The following is a 22,390-nucleotide window of genomic DNA, read 5'->3' as shown; positions in this document are numbered from 1 at the left end:
CAGTGAGCCGAGATCATGCCACTGCACTCCATCCTTGGTGACAGAGCAAGACTCTGTCTCAAAACAAACAAACAAATGAACATATTTATTAGGATTTCTTAACTTATAATTCAGAACCTTTGGCTTGTCTTTCATATACCAGAATCTTTAAATGTGGTGTATTTTAGGTACTCTCATGCAATTTACCAAATGTTTCTTCAGGTATGTTATGTCTGCCGTTTAGCTTATCTATTTCATTTAAGTTATTTATTTTGAACTTTGGTGATTTTTTCTTTTATTTCAATGACTATATTTTCATTCTCCAATATATTAGATCTTGCATTTTATAATCCCCACTTGTTTTGGTCATATTCGCCTGTTTTGTTTTATAATTTCCTGTTCTTAATTTATTCCTTTCTTTAACATTTTGAGGATTTACATTTTTACATTTTATTAAATTTTAATAATGTACATATACTTCTTTGTATCCTTACCACCAATAAAATAGGTTTTATTGCTCTTTTATCTATATAGTGGATGTAAAAAAACTGTATCACTTATAATTTGCATTTTCCTTAATACTGTTATCTTTGAGCTTCTATTTATATGTGTTCATTTTCCCATATAAGATTTTCTGTTTATATATTTTACCTGTTTTCCTGTTTTTGTGCTCTTGTCAATTTCTAACAGTACTTTGACTATAGATCAGTGATTCTCAAATTATGGTGTGTGAAACTCTGGGAGTCCCTGAGACACTTTCAAGGGATCAGTAAGGTGAAAACTAATTTCATAATTATACTAAGATTTTATTTGCTATTTCTACTGTGTTGATATTTGCACTTATGGTGGGTAAATTACTGTCACTTATTTAGTAGAAAGCAAGGCAGTGGCCTTGAACTGTACTGGCAATTGAATAACTTCTTAGTTGAGACACTGCTGAAAACAAAAGCCAGGTTAACAAGGAAGAAAGTGGCAGAAGTTTATGCATGTGCTGTTCCTATCATGCTGGAGAGGCCTCAATTCAAAAGTATCTCCTGTTGGTACCTTAGGGGCCTTGCTTACATAATATTTTAACAAAGAGTCATAAATCCAATTTAGTGACAAAACAAAGGAGAGAGCAATTCCAGTCTTCTAAAAGGTTTGAAAATGTGGGATGATAGTAAAATCTGTTCCCAGATTCCTTTGGTGCCTGCTGGTGCTTTCTCTGCACAGATTAGCAAGTGTTATCTCCAGTAAGGAAGGATTGGTGTCCTGCCCTTGGGCAAATGGAGGCTAAGGCCTGAATGGTCCCCTCCATTTTCAGCATCTTTAACCTTACAACCTTCAATATTTGGGGGAAAGAAATACTTTGTTTTTCTTCAGTTCCCCTTTTAGAGCTTTAGTTTTAGAAAGTTTTACATATTAAAGTCCAAGTTGCTAGCTTTGGGGAGATTTGGGTTAGAGGTTCTAATCTGGCAAAGGGGGAGAAATAGATTGAAACAAGTAGAAAGCAACAAATTGGGTTCCATGTCTTACTGAATGAGTCTCTTTGTCCTAAGAATAATTAGCTTAGTTGAACAGATGAGCCTGATTTCAGGAGGTGGTGTTATAGGTGAATTTTTTTCAAATTCAGTCTCTATATGGTATAAGCACACTGGTATTTAGCTGGAAGCATTTTTATGGAAAACAGAAAAACAAAAGTTAATATCTGAAGCAGTCTGCAAACTAGTCTTTGAGTTTGGAGGGCAATCAGCTGAGAATATTTTAGATTTTGACTCAAAACATTTCAGTTGGGATGGACAAGGAGTGGCAATTTGATAGATTTTCCCAGATTGTTGTTTGAATCAGGGGTTCCACTGAACTTTCTGTACATACATAAGTTGTTGTAGTGATTTCTCCAAAGTTTATATCAGGTTGTCTAGCATTAACTTGCAGGACTTTAGGAAAAGCAGTTTTGATGTCTAGGGATTTAGAGTCAGATGAGTGAGTGGGAGAAATACTGGAAATTTTAGTCTGGAGAGTCATAGTCAGATATTGGAAGAAACTAAAATTCAAGACTCAGCCTAGATAATTTTAAAAAAACCCCAAAAGCAAATGGACAAAGCTAGAATCTAATAACGAGCGCACTATAGTTTTAAATTTTCTTGAAACATAATTTTTCTCTCTCTGGTCACTTATTTCTACCAAAGATCACAGTGAGTCCGGTTTGGTTGTAAAACAAGTTTTAGCCTCATTATAGTTGGCTTGATTAGTTATATAAACTGTAGCAAGGCCGGGTGCAGTGGCTTACACCTGTAATCCCAGCACTTTGGGAGGCCGAGGCAGGTGGATCACTTGAAGTCAGGAGTTCGAGACCAGACTAGCCAACATGGTGAAACCCCATCTCTACTGAAAATACAAAAATTAGCCGGGCATGGTGGTGCACGCCTGTAATCCCAGCTACTTGGGCAGCTGAGGTGGGAGTATCGCTTGAACTTGGGAGGCAGAGGCTGCAGTGAGCAAAGATTGCACTGCTGCACCCTAGCCTGGGCGACAGAGCGAAACTCCATTTCTAAATAAATAATTAAATAAATAAACTGTAGAAAAAATAATGATTGACCTTATTATAGGCTCTTTTAAAGTTGGCTTTGCTGAAACTTGTCATAAGGAAAAGACTTTTAAAATACTCTCCAGGTTAGGAAGTCAAGCCATGGACTCACCCTCAGATTTTACCTGTAGTACTTGAGTGAATTCTTTTCTTGAAGTCCCCAAAGTATTTAGAGTATTCTGCACCTCTCAGAAACTGATATTATTTTTACTTACCACAAGGCTAGTAACCCTGTAAAGGAACCATGTAGACAGCTTACTTGGCCAGTTTTTCCAAGGGATTAATTGGATCCTAGTTAAACCTTTAGTTCCTTAAAGCAGCCTGGTCATACCTGAAACTGTGACATCCCAATCAAAGCCTTTGTAATATGTGTTTTTAACTGTGTCTTATTATGAAAGGAAACAGATTCTTATTAATGTTATGCAAATAACTATATTGCCATAAAACAAAAATATTTATGGTTAGTTTCTCAATTCAGAAGAAATCAGAGAGAAAGGTAAATGTTTTGATTTTGCTTACAAAAATATACTTTACCCAATTCCTGCAAACTATAAGTAGCTTAAAAAAAAAAAGCTTTCTCGACTCTGGAAAAGAAACAAAAAATAATCAGCAATGTTTTCAACAAAAGTCATTAAAATTATTTTAGTCCTGCATCAGTTCAGTCCCACCTAATTCTTTTCTGCTTGATGTTAGATTAGCAATTTTATGAGTCTAGTTTTTAAAATGGGAGTTATTCAAATTCTTAACCAGTCTAATTGTGTTATCGCAGTGATGTCGGAAAACTGTACTTAAGTGTATTTAAAGTCTATTCCATGAATCTTCTTGAAGACAATTTAGGATTTGCAGAGAGCTTTTGAAGAAAAACAAAAGCAACAGAATAAAGCAGTAACACATCCAGAATGTTTATTAGGGACCAGTTCTGCAGGCACTTTTGCCTAGCAACTCCAATAATCTCAGACTCCCAGAAGGCAGAAAGATGTTCAGTGCATCAGGTGCTTAAGAAGACAGTTTTATCGTGAAGAAAAGGATTCCTGTCTTGTGGAGGGAAGTGTTTACCAGCCAGGGGCTAATCATGCAAGCAGCCTCCCACCTGCAGCGTTAACTCTTTTATGCACATAAGCTGATCCTGAATTGTTGCTGGTTTGTGTGTACTTCTGCTGGAGGCTCAGAAGAGTATACTTTTGATACAGTGTTTCAGAGAATTTGGGGGGTATTTTGACTTAAATTCAGACTTAGTTCTATTTCAGGAAATACCTTCATATGGGTCAGATTTCTGGAGAGAAAAAGTTTTCTTTCTCTGTCCCCAGTCATACTGTGACTCACTAGAGTTTCTAGCTCTGACCCTTCAGGTTCAGTTATTCTATGTGATATTTGTATGTATTACATATCTTTGATGTTATAAGTCATGATATATGTATGTATACATGATAAATGTGTACCTATGCTGATGGATGAATCAGTACAAAAAGCATGTTAGAATTTCTGTTCAGAAATGAAACCTATAGAGGTTTGCTTAGCAATTAGAAGCTGTCTGGTCTCTACTCCGAATACAAAGATGGAGGGTAGCTAACTATGTGTACTTAATTTTAGCTTAAATGTGTAGGTAGGAAAGTAAACAATGGCTGGGTGCACTTCAGTGTGTGCAGGAAGCTTTTCCTGAGCATAATCCAGGAACAGGCAGGGAAGTCTCCCTTGTTTGACAGAAGTAGCAACAGACCACCCTGTTTTGGAAGATGAACTTTTCTGACTTTTGGTATTGTAGTGAATTTCTTTTCATTTTTATTTTTCTTGTGTCATTTCAGTGAGAATTTGGAATGGGTAAAATATATATATATATATATATGTATATGTGTGTGTGTGTGTGTGTTCTCAGTTCCAGCTGTTGTACTCAATAAAACTAATTGTGTATCTATTAGAAACATATATTTTTGAATATTGTTCATAATTATATGAATTTAATTTCTTCCAAGATAAATATTTAAACTTAGAGAAGTGTTATACCTGAGTTTGAGCAGCATAGTGTTAAGGTTAATAGAATAGGCTCTGGGACCAAGCTCCGTAAGTTAGAATCTTAGTTTTGAAAGCATAGGCATTGGACATGTGACATAATCCCTGCCTCCCTCAATTTCTTTATGACAGATAGAAAATCTTAATGATGCTGAGAGATTCAAATGAGTCACTATTTGTGAAGTGTCTATCATAGTATTTGATACTTAGATAAGTGTTGGTACTTAGATAAGTGTTGGTAGAAGGTAAGTGTTGGTGAACTAAAAATAAATATAATTGTATCTAAAAACATGTACCAAGAATTTATACCAAGTAATCATATTTCTTAAATAGTTACAATATGTTTGGATTATAAGTAACCATTTTTTTCTTTCTCTTCTTAATTTTTTACAGCTTATCGTGAGCCTCATTATTATTATCAGTTCACAGCTCGATATCATGCAGCTCCCTGCAATAGTATTTATAATATTTCTTTTGAGAAGAAACTTATTCAGATTTTAAGCAAACTGCTTCTTGACCTTTCATGTGAAATTTCCTTACTTAAGTCTGAATGCCATCATGTTAAAATGCAAAGAGCTGGTTTGCAAAATGAATTGTTCTTTACATTTTCAGGTAAGTCTATACAATTCATTAGAAAAGCAAATGGAGAACACATAACTAAGAGTTAAAAAATGTTGTTAATTACAGCATTTTTACGATATAAACACTATATATCCGAATATATTTTGTTCTCTACTTTGACTTAGTGCTATTAACCCCTCAAATAGAATTCTACTGATTCATGTACTAATGAAAAGTTTGCTCTCTCAATAACACTGTTATGATAATTTACTGTAGAGTGGAATTTAGTGTAAGGAAAGTCATGCTATTTAGGTATAATGATTTAATTTGTAAAATCATCTAATTATAAGATGGGTTAATATCATAGACCAGAGGTACCATTCAGCTTAGTATGCTTTTCTTAATAATGTGGAGTAGAGGCCCAATATTTTCTGGAAAACAAAGAATTGGACTTTATACTTATATCTTTATATTTATAATGGTTTATGAATGACCACTTAGGAATACCCACCTATGTGTTTTTAAGAGGTCCCAGTGACAGTAGGGCACCCCTCCCCTTTCATCACAAATGTTATTGCTTGCTAGTTTCCTTCCTCCTTTTTTAGTGTGTGTTTTTTTTTAAAATCATTATTTATCTGCTATCAGAGTTGGATTGTATTTAACCATTTCTCTGACTTTCCCTTCTGTTTCTTTTTTGGCCATCTAGGATTGAAGTTTTAGAAACACAGTTGAGAGGCATGAAGCTTTAAGGGAAAAAAACAAGAGAAGTTCAGCCTTATTTTCTGTCTTTTATCTTCCTTACTTTTCTCCTGTCTTTCCTTCTCTTCTCCTCTCTTTCCTTCTCCTCGGCCCTCCCCTCCCCTCGCTACTCCTTTTCCCTTCCCTGCCCTCCCCTCTCTCTCCTCTTCTCCAGAAATACATTGAGAGGTTTTCTCCAGCCCCTGGGTCTGTTTAATAGGTAGATCAGTTCTTAGAAAACCTGAAAGTGTGGCTTTCTTCAGGTTCAGCACTTTGGGAGGCTGAGGCAGGTGGATCACTTGAGGTCAGGAGTTTGGGACCAGCCTGGCCAACACGGGGAAACCTGCCTCTACTAAAAATACAAAAATTAGCTGGGCATGGTGATGTGGGCCTGTAGTCCCAGTGGCTTGGGAGGCTGAGGCAGGATAATCACTTGAACCCAGGAAGCTGAGGTTGCAGTAAGCCGAGATCATGCCACTGCACTGCAGCCTGGCTGACAGAGTGAGACTGTTTAAAAAAAAAAAAACAAAAAAAAAAACAAAAAAAAAAAAAAAAAAAAAACAAAAGCTGAAAATGTACTGGAACTCATAAAAGAGATGATATCCAATAGAAATGAAGCATTATGGGACTTGATTTGCATTTCTCCAAAGGCAAATGTTGTTGAGCATCTTTTCATGTGCTTATTGGTCATTTGTGTATCTTCTTTGGAGAAATGTTAATTCAAGTCCTTTGCTCAATTTAAAATTGGGTTGTGTGTCTTTTTGGTGTTGTTGTAAGAGTTCTTTATATATTCTGAATACTGTATTCTTATTAATATGTGATATGCAAATATTTCTTCCATTTTATGGGTTGTTTTCTTACTTTCTTAATAATGTCCTTTGATACCCAATTGATTTTAATTTTGATGATGTCCAATTTACCTGTTTTTTCCTTGTGTTTCTTGTACTTTGGGTGACGTTTCTAAGAATATGTTGCCAAATCTGAGGTCATCAAGATTTACTCCTTCTGTAGTTTTAGCTATTACACTTAGGTCTAAGATTCATTTTGAGCTAATTGTGTATATAGTATGAGGTATGGGTTCAGCCTTATACTTCATATTTTGCATGTGGCTATCTGGTTGCCCAAGAACATTTGTTGGAAGAGACCATTCTTTTCTACATTGAGTTGTCTTGGCACCCTTGTTGAAAGTCAGTTAACCATAAATATGTGGGCTTATCTCTGGACTCTCAATTCTATTGCATTGTTCTGTATTTCTGCTCTTATGTCAGTATACCATTTTGATTACTGTTTGATTTGTGGCACTTTGGAAATTGAGAAGTGAGAGTCCTCCAATTTTGTTCTTCCTTTTTAACATTGTTTTGGTAATTTGAGATTATTTTAATTCCATAGGATTTTAGCATCTCCTTCTCCATTTCTGACAAAAATCACCACTGGGGTTTTGATAAGGATTGCATTGGATCTGGACATAGCTTTGGATATTATTGCCACCTTAACAATATTAAGTCTTTTAATCTGTGAACACAGGTAGCTTTGCATTTATTTAGAACTCGTTTCTTTCAGTATCACTTTACAGTTTTCAGTGTATAAGTATAGTGCTGTAACTCTTGATAAATGTATTTCTAAGCATTTTATTATTACTGATGCTATTGTAAGTAGAATCTTCTTAATTCCCTTTATACTTTGTTCATTACTAGTGTATAGAAATACACTAGGTTTTTTAAAAAATGGATTCTGCATCCTTGGTTGAATTCCATTGTTAGCTCTAATAGTGTTTTTGGTTATGTTTTGTTTTTGTGAAATCTTTAGTAGTTTTTGTATAGAAAATCATGTTGTCTGTGGATAGCAATAGTTTTACTTCTCCCTTTCCACCCTGGATACATTTTACACCATTTTCTTGCAAAGTTGCTCTTGTTTGAACTTCTAGCACAATGTTTAGTAGAAGTGGCAAAATTGGCATCTTTGTCTTGTTCTTGATCTTAGGAGGAAAGCTTTCAGTCTTTCACTGTTGAGTATGATATTTGCTGTGGGTTTATAATGAAAGGATTTTGTATTTTGTTAAATACTACTTTTGTATGAAATGAGATTATCATGTATATTTTTATTTTTCACCCTGCCTTCTATTAATGCAGTGTACTCTATTTTTATTGTTACATTTTCAACAACCTTTGCATTCCTGGATTATACCCTACTTGGTCATGCTGTATTCTTTACCATACTACTGGAATTGGTTTGCTATTTTTTTATTAAGAATTTTGCATTCATAATGGATATTGGCCTGTAATCATATAATTTTCTGGCATTGGTGTCAGGGTAATGCTAGCTTCATGATATGAGTTAGGAAATGTTACCTCCTCTTCTGTTCTTTTGGAAGAAAGTGAGATGAATTTTATTTAATTCTTCTTTAACTGATAGAATTCATTACTGAAGCTTTTGGATTCTGGGTTTTCTTTGTTGGCAGGTTTTGATTACTGATTCAAACTCCTTACTTAATTATAGACCTATTCATATTTTCTGTTTATTCTTGAGTCAGTTTTGGTAGTTTGTGTGTTTCTAGCAATTTATTTCATTTAGGTTACCTAATTTATTAGCCTACAGTGGTTTATAGTGTTCTCTTGTTATCCTTTTTATTTCTGAAAGGTAGGTAGTAATGTCTCTACTTTGATTTCTCTATGTGAATGTTTGTCAATTTTATTGCATTTTTTCCAAAAACCATTTTTTTATTGCTTTTCTCTTCTCTAGTTTATATATTTTCTACTCTTTATTATTCCCTTCTTTTGCTAGCTCTGAGTTTAATTCGTTTTCTTTTCTAGTTTCTTAAGGTGTGATATTAAGTAATTGACTTGAAATCTTTCTTCTTGTTAAGTATAGGTGTTTACACCCATACATTTCCTTCTGAGTACTGCTTTAACTGCAACCCATACTTTTTTGGTAAGTTGTATTTTCATTTTCATTCATCTGCAAGTATTTTCTAACTTCCCTTATACTTTGTTTTGACCTGTTTGTTGTTTAGGAGTATGGTGTTCAATTTCCACATGTTTGTATACTTTCTAGACGTCCTTCTGTTAAGGCTTTCTGATTTCTTTCTTTTGTGGGATAGAAGTCTAGTCCAAATGACCACCAAGATGGCTAAATAGTAGAAATAAGAGATTTATTGTGACATCAACTTGCAGTTTGGGAAGATATGATCTTTGGTGTGGACTGAAGGCACTCTCTCTTCCAAAGGGAAAGGGTCTGTATTGACAATAGGGTCTTATATATTCAGCTTGCTTTGGGTAAAGCTATACATATTTATGAGGGGGGTTGAACACATGTACAATGGGTAGACATGTATGTAACTTACATTCCATGTTCACTTTGGGGTGGGTTTTAGCATTAAAATGAGGTAGAATTTGGCTCTGTCTATTGAAAGGCTGACTATAAAACACAGAGAATTTGTGCAGTCTCTAATAGCTTGCTGAAACTGGCTTAAGACCTGCAGTTGCCTTTCAGGAAGGAGTACTTGTAAGGCAGATTCTCTGTCCAGTCAGAATTTTAGTGGTCTCAGTTGTAAATCAGAGTTAGGAAGGGAGTCTGGCAATTTGTCTGATAGCTCCTGTTGTTAAAGAGTTTAGCAAGGTGTGTTTGCGTGCGTGTGTGTGTGTGTGTGTGTGTGTGTGTTTTGTAGCCATAGAATTTTAGGGAATTGACATGCCAGCTGAGCCCTGAACCTTTAGCTCATAGCTAATTTTTGTTTCCTTAACCTTGGGGTCCATCTTAGTTGATAAAGGGGCATCTATTTTTGTTTCTCAGATTACAGAAGCTACTTTATATCATTTTCATCTTCTTATACTTACTGAGACTCTTTTGTGGTTACACATATGGTCTATCTGGAGGAATGTTTCATGTGTACTTGTGAAGTATGTGTATTCTCCTGTTGTTGGGTGGAGGGTTCTGTGCATATTGTATAGATCTAGTGTTGTTCAAGTACTCTATCTGCTTATTGATCTTCTGTCTAACTTTTATATTCATTATTGAAGGTGCGGTATTGATGTGTTCCACTATTATTATCTGCTTTTCCCTTCTGTTCTGTCAATTTTTGCTTTATATAATTTGAGACTCTGTTGTTAGAGGCCTAAATACTTATAAATGTTATATGTTCTTTAATACATTGGCCCTTTTATCAAAATATAGTGCATTTCTTTGCATCTTGTAACAATTTTTGACTTAAAGTTTATTTTATCTGATGTTTGTATATAGATCTGTTTATATTTTTTGTTTCTTCTTGAGTTAGTTTTGGTAGTAGTGTGTTTCCAGCAATTTGTCTATTTTATCTAGATTTGATGACTATTTGCACAAAATATCTTTTTTCATCCATTTACTTTTAATCCATGTTTTTTTTTTTTTTGTTTTGCACCTAAAGTGAATCTTTTGTAGACAATAGTTAGAGCCTGCATTTTTATCCATTATGTCCACTTCTGCCTTTTAATTGGTGCCTTTAAATTAAGCCACTTACATTTAAAATTATTACTGATAAGGGAGGACTTACTTTTGCCTTTTTGCTACACATTTTCTATATTGTGTGGGGTTTTCTTACATTAATTGACTATTTTAGAGCAGTTTTACTTTACAGAAAAGTTGAGCAAAGTATAGACACACACATTTTTACATGCATAGGTGTATGTAAAAAGTCATTAACAAACCCAAGGTCACTTTGATTTTCTTCTTTGTTTCCAGCTTTCCAATTTTGTGTATTTTACAGATATCTCCATGATTATATTATGTAGTTAATTTTGGTTAAATGTATAAGTCTAGATTTATTTGCATGTGGATATCCAGTTGGTCAAGCATCATTTTTTAAATGACTATATTTTCTCTCTTGAATTGCTGTCTTTTCCTTTGTGAATGATCAATTGAGTATATTAACATGGGTATATTTCTGAGATTTCTGTTCACTTATATTGGTCTCTGTTCTTTCATCAGTAGTACACCGTCTTGACTTCTGTAGTTTTACAGTAAGTCCTGAAGTTGAGTAATGTCGGTCTTCTGTATTTCTTGCCTTTAATAATGTGTTGGCTGTTCTAGGTCTTTTGCCTTTTCACATAAATTTTAGAAGCAGTTAGTAGATAAGCACAAAATATTTTACTGATATTTTGAGTGTCATTGAGTTTAAAGTATATATCAAGTTGGCAAGAACTGACATTGTAACAATAGTGGATCTTCCTATCTATGAACATGGAATATCTTTTTATTTACTTAGATCTTTGATTTTTTATCAGAGTTTTACAGTTCTTCTCATACAGACTTTGTACTTATTTTGTTATATATTTCATTTTTGTTAGTGTAGTGGCATTGCATTGTTTTCAAATTATAGCTGTTTATTACAAGTACATAGGAAAGCAATTGACTTTTTAAAACAATTTTAATTGTATAAATTTAAGATGTACATGTTTATATACACACATATGTACACATTAAAATAATTACTGCAAGTCAAGCAACCTAGCATATCTATTATCTCACATCATTATCTTTCTTTCCATCTCCAACTCATGGTAAGAGCATGTAAAATGACTCTTCTTGCAAGTTTTTAGCATAGAATACAGTATTATTAACTAGAGTCCTCATGTGGTACATCAGAACATCAGATCTCTAGATTTATTCATCCTTCTTAACTACAACTTTGTTCACTTTGATTCACATCTCATTACCATGACCCCTGCCCTGCCCCTAGGTAATCACCATTCTACTTCCTGATTTTATGTATTTAGTGTTTTTTTTTTTTTTTTTCTTAAAGTGAGATCATTCTGTATTTTTCTTTCTGAGCCTATATTATTTCACTTAACATATGTCCTTTAGGTTCATCTGTATTGTTGCAAATGGCAGGATCTCCTTTTTTAAGGCTGAATAATATTCCTCTGTGTTTTGTGTGTGTGTGTGTATATAATGCATTTATTTATTTATATTTATCCAGTCATCCATCATTGAACACTTAGGTTATTTCCATATCTTGGCTATTATGAATAATGCTGCAGTAAACATGGGAGCACAGATACATGTATGAGGTTGTGGTTTCATTTCTTTTGGATGTGTAGTCAGAAGAGGGATTGCTTGGTCAAATGGTAGTTCTGTTTTTAATTTCTTTAGTAACTTCCATACTGTTTTCCACAATTGTTGTAACAATGTACATTCCTGCTAACAGTATACAAGGGTTCTAGTTTCTCCACACCCTCACCAGTACATTATCTCATGATTTTGACAGTAGCCATCCTGACAGGCATGAGATGATATCCCATTGTGGTTTTCATTTGCGTTTCCCTGATTATTGGTGATGTTAAGTACTTTTTCCTTTTTTTCTTCTTCTCCTTCTGGTATTACCATTTTGTATATTATACAACTTATGTTATTATTCCACAGTTCTTGGATATTCTTTTCTTTTTTTTAATTATTTTTTTGAGAAATTTCTACTGATGTATTTTCAAGCTTCAGTCTATTTGATTCTTTCCTCCAGCCCACTGATGGGCTCATCAAAGGCATTCTTCATTTTGGTTAAAGTGATTTTGATATCTAGCATTTCCTTATGATTCTTAGAGTTTCCATCTTTCTCACTGCATTATCCATTCTGTTTTTGCATCTTGTCCCATTTTTTCCATTAGAACTCTTAGCATATTATTCATAGTTATTTTACATTTCTGTACCATAATTCCCAAATCTCTGTCATATCTGAGTTTGGTTTTGATGGTTGCTCTGTTTCTTGAAACTGTGTTTGACTTTTAGTATGTTTTCCATTTGTGTGTGTGTGTGTGTGTGTGTGTTTGTGTAAAGCTGACCAGTATGCACCAGTAGTAAGAAATTAGTTAAATAGTTGTTATAGTGTGTGATAGTTCTGTTTATCTGGCTAGAATTTGGGCTTTGTTTACTGTTTATTGTAGTACTAGAGGCTACATTTTTTTTTTATCCTCTTGTTTTTGTCTTTCCTATGGTCTTTGGGTGATATGGAGACTTTTTCTTGAGTAAGACTTGAAATGCTTTCCATTATAATACCATGGCATTATATGGAACTCTGTAAATATAGTGGTAATATATGCATGTATTGGGGGGTAAGCATCCTGTAAGTCTGTGATTTGCTCTGTTTTTTCAGAGAGCCTGTGTCCTTTGCCTGAGACCTTCACAAGCGCTTCTCTTTCTCACTTTACACTGAGAAGGCTAGAGAGGGTTTGAATTTGGTATTTCCCTTCCCCCAGGTCAGTGAAGCTCTGGTAAAAATGAAACTTTGTTAAGCTATTTCTCTTGAGGCAGGGTTTCCAAAATACTAGTTTTACTTCAGATGCTCTTGTTGTACTTTGGTTTGGTTTACTTCCAACTGGTTACTTTTCTCCTTCCCTTTGCCAGAAGCACAAGGAGATTTTCCTCCAGTCTTAACCCTGAGAACCTGTTGGGTTTCCTAGACATAAAGCTCATGAAAGTTTGGAAGCCCTCCCCTGCCGCCCAAGAATGCGCCCCATTTTAGTTTTAACTGTGGAGCTTGTCCACCCTGAACTTCGTAGCAATTATAATTTAAATTATCCTGGTAATGGCTCCCATAGCAGGCTTCTGCTCCTGGTAAGTTGTGATTCTCTGTATACACCTACCTGCTTCTACATTTTTGGAAGCTGCAGTTTTCCCAGTGATCTCAATTTTCTGATGGGTCTAAGAAAAGTTGCAGATTTTTTTTTTGTTGTTGATACAGGCCTGACAACTGACAAGTTCCTTAGATGTCAAATAGAAACCAGAAATTGTCTCATATCTTTTTTTGTTTGATTATCCCTGTTGCTACCTTCTTTTGTGTTTAGTTATTTATAGAGTACCATTTAAATTTCCTTCTCATTTCATTTTATTAATATATTTTAGTTATTTTCTTGGTGGCTAACCTGAGAACTGCAATTAGAATTTCAAACTCATAAGACACTAGTTTGAATTGATTCCAGCTTAGTTATAATAATATTCCAAAACTCTGCTCCTGTGAAGGTCATTCCTTCTCTATGTTGTTGTCCCTAATTACATTACTATATATTGTGTATCTACTAACATAGATTTGTAATTATTGTTTTATTCATTTGTCATTATTATCATATAAAAAGATGAGTGAAAAAAGAATCGTGACTTTTATATTTCTCTATATTTACCTTTTATGTTTACCCAGATGTACTCCTATGTAGTTACTTTTGCCAGTGTTCTTTTTCTGTGTGTGTAGTAACAAGTTACTATCTATTCTTCATCAGCTGTTCATTTTTGGAAGATGTTAGATTCTCCTCCATTTTGAAAGCTTGTTTTGCCAGATACAGGATTCTTGGTTGAGTGTTTTTATTTCAGTTCTTTAAATATATCATCCCACTGCCTTCTGTCCTCTGTGGTTTTTCATGAAAATCTGATGTTCATCTTATTGTGGATACCTAGTATGCGACAGATTACTTCTTTCTTGCTGCTTTTATGATTCTCTGTCTTTTATTTTTTAAAAAATGGTTGCCCATTTATTATAAATGATATTACAGAAAATACAGATATACTGCCAGATGGAAAAGATGCACAGGGCAAGGCATGTGGGAAGGTGCCTGGAACTTACATGCTCCCTTTGGGCATGCCACCACCCAGTATCTCTGCATGTTCAGCAACCTAGAAGCTCCTGTCTTTGATTTTTGAAAGTTTCATTATAATTTGTCTCAGTGTGGGATTCCTTGTATTTACCCTGTGTGGATTCTATTTATCTTGTATGTGTTTTATAAAATTTGGGGAATTTTGGCCATTATTTCTTCAAATACTCTTTTTGCCACTTTCTCATTTTTCTCTCCTTCTGCGACTCCCATCATGTATATGGTGGTACACTTGATGTTGTTATACTTGCCTTAGGTTCTCTTCACTTAAATTTTTTTTTTCTTTCTTCTCTGACTGGATAATTTCAGTGAACTATCTTCAAGTTCACTAATTCTTTTGCTTGCTCAAATCTGTCATTGAAAATGTTTAGTGAATTCCTCATTTCAGTTGTTACAATTTTCTGCTCCATAATTTTTATTAGATTTTTTCTGTAACTTATTTTGCTTTATTGATATTCTCTATTTGAGAATATCATTTTCCTTATTTTCTTTGGTTCTTTGTTCATGATTTTCTTTAGCTCTTTGAGCATATTTAAGATAGCTGATTTAGAGTTTTTGTCTAGCAAGTCCAATGTCTGTTTCCTCAGGGACAATTTCTCTTATATTTTGTTCTCTGTGAATAGGCCATACATTCTTGTTTCTTTATATAACTTCTATTTTTTTTTTAAACTTTACATTTTAAAATATTTTAATGGATACTTTTGAAATCAGATCCTTCTGCCTGTTCAGCGTGTTTGGTTGTTGCTTGTGTGGATTGTAGTTGTTTGTTTTATAATTTTCTGCATCTTTTGTCATGTCCTCTGAAGTCTGTCTTCCATTTACTTGAAATTTTGTTACATATTTAACCTTTGAATTCTTTTTAACCTTTGTGGTCAGCTACTGACTTAACAGATATTTTCTTAAATTCTGTGTTGAAGTCATCATTTGTTGACTTTGCATTCACCTGGTTGTTGTAAACATTTGATCATTTTCTGGAGTTCTGACAAAAGTTGATTCTGGCCATTTTTGTTCATTTTTTTTCATGTTTCTATGGAAAGAGGTGGCCAGCAGTTTTCCTCTCTACTATTTTCGCTGGAGTCATTGCTATCTTCTGTATTTTTTAATCTCATAGAAAACTTATCTTACAAAAAGCTAGGTGATTGTATACAGGATGAGGTTAGTCAGCTAGCCTAAAGAGGGGATATGCAAGAAGCTCAGGAAGAGATAGCTGATGCAGACAACATGAGTGTCGTGTGGTTTACCTGATATGGTGGGGATGGATGTAGTGTCTGTTGTCTGTTAACACCATTAATACTGGATTTGGGCTGAAACAGTCTCCTAGATATTTGTTACTTTAGCAATCTTTTATGTATACTGATTCTGAAAAGATAGTTAAGAAAATACCTTGTATTTCTTTTGATTCTATGTTGTGGTTTCTGACAGTTTTGCGTTAGTTTCATGAATAGTAGATCTTAATGAATTTTTAAAATTGCCTTAAACTTTTATAAGGATTCAAAAGTAAGAAAATTTTACATCATCATGATAATTCAATCTCATAATCATGTTATGATGCATTGGTAGACTCAGGTCTGCCACCCTCTGAATTACTTTGTGGACAATCCATTCAAAACCTGTACCTTAGGTGTATAATATTTAAAAGACCTGGCTACAGTTTACTAGTGCTTTTCATAACTCTACATATGTTTCTTTTGTTTTCTTTTTTTTTTTTTTTTTGAGACAGAGTCTCACTCTGTTGTCAAGGCTGGAGTGCATAGGCATGATCTCAGCTCACTGCAGCCTCCGCCTCCCAGGTTCAAGCGATAAAATTTAGAGATTTAACTTTTCTTGGGCCTAGATTTAGATAACTTCATTTTAAAAGGACTTAAGGTAAAAATAGAATATAAATAAAATCTTTTCTCCCCCAAGTCTGTGACCCTAGTTGGACCTCTGTCTGAAATTAACTGATTTAATTTTATAAAATCACTAGGTTGAATTTTGTTGTCTGTAATATTGTATAGTACCTCATAATATCAATTCAGATGGCAAGAGTGAAGTTTCACACCATGTATGGGTTTGGGAAGGATTTGAAAGAAATATGTTGAAACAACAAAATAAAGATTTCTCATTATTCTAGGAATATACTCCATGTATATTCATACTTTTATGATCAATTTTATGATCTTCATATCAACAGTTGTCCATCAGACATATTTTACATGACATACTAGGTAAATGTTGGTAATGTAGAGTAAGGATCCCTCTTCAAGATTATATTATGGTAAAAACAATATGCATATAATAATAGTACAACTTATATAAATACTGTAGAAGAGTTACCAAGTGTTTTATGGGTTCTGAGGAAGTGAAGATGTTATTAAGGAGATGAACAGTTAAGGAGGCCCGTGAAAAATTATTGGTGTTTTGAAAGAATTCTGTGGAAAATGAACAACTTAAAGTCATGTACACAGGCATTATAGAGCAATATTTGGAGTAGAATAGCGAATGGATAGCATACAAGTAGAGTTATGGGAAAAACAAAATTGTCAAGATCAGTAGTAAATAAATTATAGAGATTTTGGTTGCTGGATTGAAGTATTTGTTTTTAAACATATCCTCATAACTGGAAAGGGTGACAAAAATCACATTATTCAGCCCCTTGTTTTACAAATTAGAGTAGAAACCTCAAATGTTATTTTACATTATACCTGTGTTTATTAGTAGACCTCCTATAGAACTCAGGCTAGAAATCAGATTTCTTTCAATGTATTTTTTAAGTCTTGTAGTACAATAGGAACATTTCTCAGATGATCTTGCAGAGACAGTACTAATTTCTACATTGCTAAATTCAATGGGATTTTGTTGATTTTGTTCACTTACGTATCCCAAGCCCCTAGAGTAATTCCTGGCACACAGTAGGCTTCTGGCAATTATTTATTAAATAAATGAATGTGTGTCGGAATATAAATATTCATCATTTTAGTTACCATGGCCGCTACTAAAATCCAACCTCATTTCCCTTTCCAATATTGTGATCAGAGTTTATCCTACCTCTATCATTTTGCAGCTAGAGATTAAGAATTGTGATAAATGACACACAGTATATTATATAGAGTTAAATACTATATTGAATGAATGCACATAAATGTATACATACATATACATATGTATATTATTAAAATTGAAATAAATCTGTTGCTCAGATTTTACAAAATGAACAGCCCAACATTATCAGGAAAAGTTGATTAATTCTTAAGTTCACTGAAGAAATAAGGTTGTCCTGATTTATAGAAAGCAAATTGTTGACTTAGTTTTTGGCTAAAAAGAATCATTTAGCACTAGGAAAATTGCTTAATATTTTAATGGAAGAGAAATATTAGAATATCATTTCATTTTTCAAAAGCCAATTTAAATATTGTAACAGATTATACCCATGATAAAATATATTTTCTCAGTTTCATCTCTAGACACTGAAAAAGGACCCAAGCCATGTACAGACCATAATTGTGAACCTTCCAAAAGACTATTTAAGGTATGTTATGTGAGGCTGGTAAAAGGAAAAAAAAAGTTAAATGAACATGCCCCATGTGTAAGTAAGCATCCTAGCTATTTATAAAATACATTGAATCCCCGCAGTTAAGGATTTCAATAATAAAAATAAAACTTTACCTGCTAATAAAAGATAAGACATTAATAGAATTTATCTTTATAAAATACTTTCAAATTTAGCCTTTTGTAATGGGTTATATGTAGAATAATGGTTTTTCTATTTGTTTTGCCTTATTTGCTATTGCTAATTAATTTATAACTATATTCAGATAAAATACTGTCCATGTTACCATTGTCCATCATAAATAACAAGCAAATTTGAACCATCTTTATAATCTATTTTCATATTGCTTTGCTCTATACCCAGCATCCTGTATCTATGCATAAGATGAACATGATGCTATATCTTCTAGAAGCTATTTAAATTAGTTGTTTTTTACATTATACTTAACATATTGTTCATGTTCAATAAATTTGTGACAATATTTTCCTATGCCTCATTATAATTTACTGACCATAAACACATTGTAAACAGTAATATTTTTAAATGTTTGGCATACATAATTATTTACATTATAATGGTTGTAAAGTGTTTCTACTAAAGGTATAAATGTTGTACACAGAGATCGATATCCATTATTTTCGCCTAGTGAAATTGACAAGGGGATTATTTCTTAATTTGTACTCAGTAAGCCTCCTAAAATGTGGTTTAAGTCAGGCATTCCCAACTCCTGGGCTACAGACTGATACCAATCCATGGCCTGTTAGGAACTGGGCCTTATAGCAGGAGGTGAGTGGCAGGCTAGAGAGAAGCTTCACTGTGTTTACAGTCCCCCATCCGCATCGCTTGTATTACCACCTGAGATCTGCCTCCTCCTGTCAGATCAGATGAAGTGCAGCATTAGATTCTTAGGGGAGTGCAAACCATGTCGTGAACTGTGCATGTGAGGGATCTAGATTGTGTATTCCTTATGAGAATCTAATGCCTGATGATCTGTCACTGTCTCCTGTCAACCCCAGATGGGACCTTCTAGTTGTAGGAAAACAAGCTCAGAGCTTTCACTGATTTTACATTATGGTGAATTGTATAATTATTTCATGATTTATTACAATGTAACGATATAAATAAAGTGCACAATAAATGTAATGCACTTGAGTCACCCTGAAACCATCCCCTGCCTTCCCAGTCTGTGGAAAAATTGTCTTTCATGAAACCGGTCCCTGCTGCCATAAAAGGGTGGGAACTGTTGGTCTAAGTCATCAATTCACATATTATCTTATATTTCCATTTAAAAATTTTTCTTAAGCATTACTTGTCTTCCTTGGGATAGGTTTTCTTCTTTTTTACTCTTGAAATAAGATTTAGGATTTGAGGCACTATGAAGAGAGCACTTAATCTTAATTTTCTTCTCTCAGTTTTTAAAATGTGAGTACTGTGTTAAACTTTAGTCAGTTATTACCTAATATATCTTTTGCCCTCTACCAGTCTTAAACAGTCACAGACCCTGAGTAGGATAATTTATTTGGAAATGGGGTTGGAATGTATGTTCAAGCATAGGGATTAGGAGTAGGGGAAAGAATCTGACCCATTTTATTATTTTCCCTGATGGTGGGCTCACAGTGATAATTGTTGAGCTTTCTTATGTCATTTTTATTTATTCTTCTCTCTTTTACATTCAGGGGGTACATGTGCAGGTTTGTTGCATGGGTAAATTCCACATCATTGGGATTTGATGTACAAATGATTTTGCCACCCAGATAGTGAGCATAGTACCTGATAGGTTGTTTTTCGAGCCTCCACCTTCCACCCTCAAGTAAGCTCTGGGGTCTGTTGTTCCTCTCTTTGTGTCCATGTGTGCTCAGTGTTTAGCTCCCACTTATAAGTGAGAACATGTGGTATTTGGCTTTCTGTTTCTGCATTAATTTGTTGAGGATAATGGCCTCCAGCTGCATTCATGTTGTTGCAAAGGACATGATTTAATTCATTTTTATGGCTGCATAGTATTCCATGGTGTATAGGTACCACGTTTTCTTTATCCTGTCTACCATTGGTGGGCATCTAAGTTGATTCCATGTCTTTGCTATTGTAAATAGTGGCAGTGAACATATACATCCATGTGTCTTTATGGTAGAATGATTTATATTCCTTTGGGTATATGCCCTGTAATGGGATTGTTGGGTCAAATGGTAGTTCTGTTTTCATTTCTTTGTGAAATTTCCAAACTGCTTTCCACAGTGGCTAAACTAATTTACATTCCCACCAGCAGTATATAAGTGTCCCCTTTTCTCTATAACCTCGCCAACATCAGTTATTTTCTGACTTTTTAATAATAGCCATTATTAGTGGTTTGAGATGCTATCTCATTGTGGTTTTGATTTGTTTTTCTCTGATGATTAGTGATGTGGAGCATTTTTTCATATGCTTGTTGGCTCCCTATATGTCTTCTTTTGAGAAATATCTGTTCATGTCCTTTGCCCTTTTGTTAATGGGGTTGTTTGTATTTTGCTTGCTGATTTAAGTACCTTATAGATTCTGGATATTAGACCTTTGTTGGATACATAGTTTGCAAAAACTTTCCCCCATTCTGTAGGTTTTCTGTTTACTGTGTTGATAGCTTCTTTTGCTGTACAGAAGCTCTTTAGTTTAATTAGGTCCCACTTGTCTGTTTTTGGTTTGGTTACAATTGCATTTGGAGACTTCATCATGAAATCTTTGCCAAGGCCTATGTTCAGAATGGTATGTCCTAAGCTTTCTGCTAGGGTTTTTAATAGTTTAAATCTTTAATCCATCATGAGTTGATTTTTATGTATAGTGAAGTGAAGGAATAAGTTTCAATCTTTTCTACTGAAAGGCAGTTTTATCGCTGTGCTTTATATAGAAACACAAAATAATTTTTAAAGCTTCCATACGATGAAGCTTTGAGTACAAGAGGTCTGTGGTTTCATTAAGTTCATTTGTTCCCTTTTCCTCCCCAAATACCTGCTTTCTGACTTTTCCTGTCCCTTGGAAACTTTTTTAAAATGCAGTATGTTTATCTTTCTTTCTTCTTCAGCATAGAATTTCTTATTTGGCTTGTTACAGCAAAATAAAGAAGAGCTGGTGCTTTTCTGTCTTGATGATAGTATAAGAACAGTATATTGGCATATAGGAAAAAGAATTCGGAATTTGCAGGCAGTGCTATTTTCACAAAAGCACCTTCATTTAAAATCTGAAAATTATTTGATGTATTTGTCTCATCATTGGTCTCATTTGCCTTTCAATGTTAGTACCTTTTCATCTTGTATTAGCATCTTATATATTATTAAATACAATCTTTTGATTTTAGGAAGATTTAAGTAGCTGAAATTGTCTCCAGATTACACTGAGGCCAAATTTACTTTGGCATACTTGTCCCGGTGATGTTGTATCTCGCTTTTAAATATTTGTTCTAAATATGTTATATTAGGCCGGGCGTGGTGGCTCAAGCCTGTAATACCAGCACTTTGGGAGACCAAGGCGGGTGGATCACCTGAGGTCAGGAGTTCGAGACCAGCATGCCCAACATGGAGAAACCCCATCTCTACTAAAAATAAAAAAAATTAGCTGGGCGTGGTGATGGGCACCTATAATCCCAGCTACTCATGAGGCTGAGGCAGGAGAATCACTTGAACCCAGGAGGCGAAGGTTGCAGTGAGCTGAGATCACGCCATTGCACTCCAGCCTGGGTGACAAAAGCGAAACTTTGTCTCAAAAAAAAAAAAACAAAACAAACAAACAAAAAGAATAAATAAATAAATAAATAAATATGTTATATTTCTTAAGTGTATCATTTTCGTTCCACTCTTCTCTGTTTTGTCAATCCTTATGGCAGTTCCATACTTTCTGCATTACTTCATCTGTACAGTGATTCTTTTGTCAGTAGTGTTTTTATGTTGATTTTTTGTCAAGGTTGTTCTGGATATTCTAGGTTCCTTTCCTTTCCAAGAAAATTTAGAATCAGCTTGTATGTCAATTTTCTCAAAAAGACTGCTTTGGTTGGGATTGGAGTTTCCTTGAAATTATCAATTTGGTGAGAAGTGCATTTTAATAGTATTCAATCTTCCAATACCTGAAAATGCTACATCTCTCTAGGTTTAAAAAATATATATATATGATTATTTGGAGATGAATAATGTATTATTTCCTCCTTCAGAGAAGTTCATGGGAAAGTAGGAGAACCAACATGTAGACAAGTTACCTTATATATGCAATGTGGCAGTTAACTGTAACAGAAATAGGTAAAGGATGATAGGATAATATATAATTGATTAATATTTTTCTAGAAGTCAAAGAAGAAAAACAATGCCACTGCCATATATAACAGATGGTATTTACTCATTCATCCATTTATTTATTTATTTATTTATTTATTTATTTATTTATTTATTT

At 34.1% G+C, this 22,390-nt stretch overlaps 1 protein-coding gene across 3 annotated transcripts in view; it reads left to right on the top strand.

The window, feature by feature from the left end:
• ZPBP (zona pellucida binding protein) overlaps positions 1 to 22,390 on the top strand; it is a 154,735-nt gene that overhangs the window by 58,142 nt on the left and 74,203 nt on the right. For all 3 annotated transcript variants that reach the window (XM_017868569.1, XM_017868568.1, XM_017868566.1), the window contains 2 exons: positions 4,946 to 5,164; positions 17,889 to 17,965. In XM_017868569.1, the coding sequence (XP_017724058.1) occupies positions 4,946 to 5,164; positions 17,889 to 17,965 (296 nt within the window). The remainder of the gene's footprint in view (positions 1 to 4,945; positions 5,165 to 17,888; positions 17,966 to 22,390) is intronic.

This window comes from Rhinopithecus bieti, unplaced genomic scaffold, assembly GCF_001698545.2.
Source record: "Rhinopithecus bieti isolate Rb0 unplaced genomic scaffold, ASM169854v2 scaffold_3527, whole genome shotgun sequence".
Taxonomy (NCBI): Eukaryota; Metazoa; Chordata; class Mammalia; order Primates; family Cercopithecidae; genus Rhinopithecus; species Rhinopithecus bieti.
This window is presented reverse-complemented; position numbering and strand designations above follow the sequence as displayed.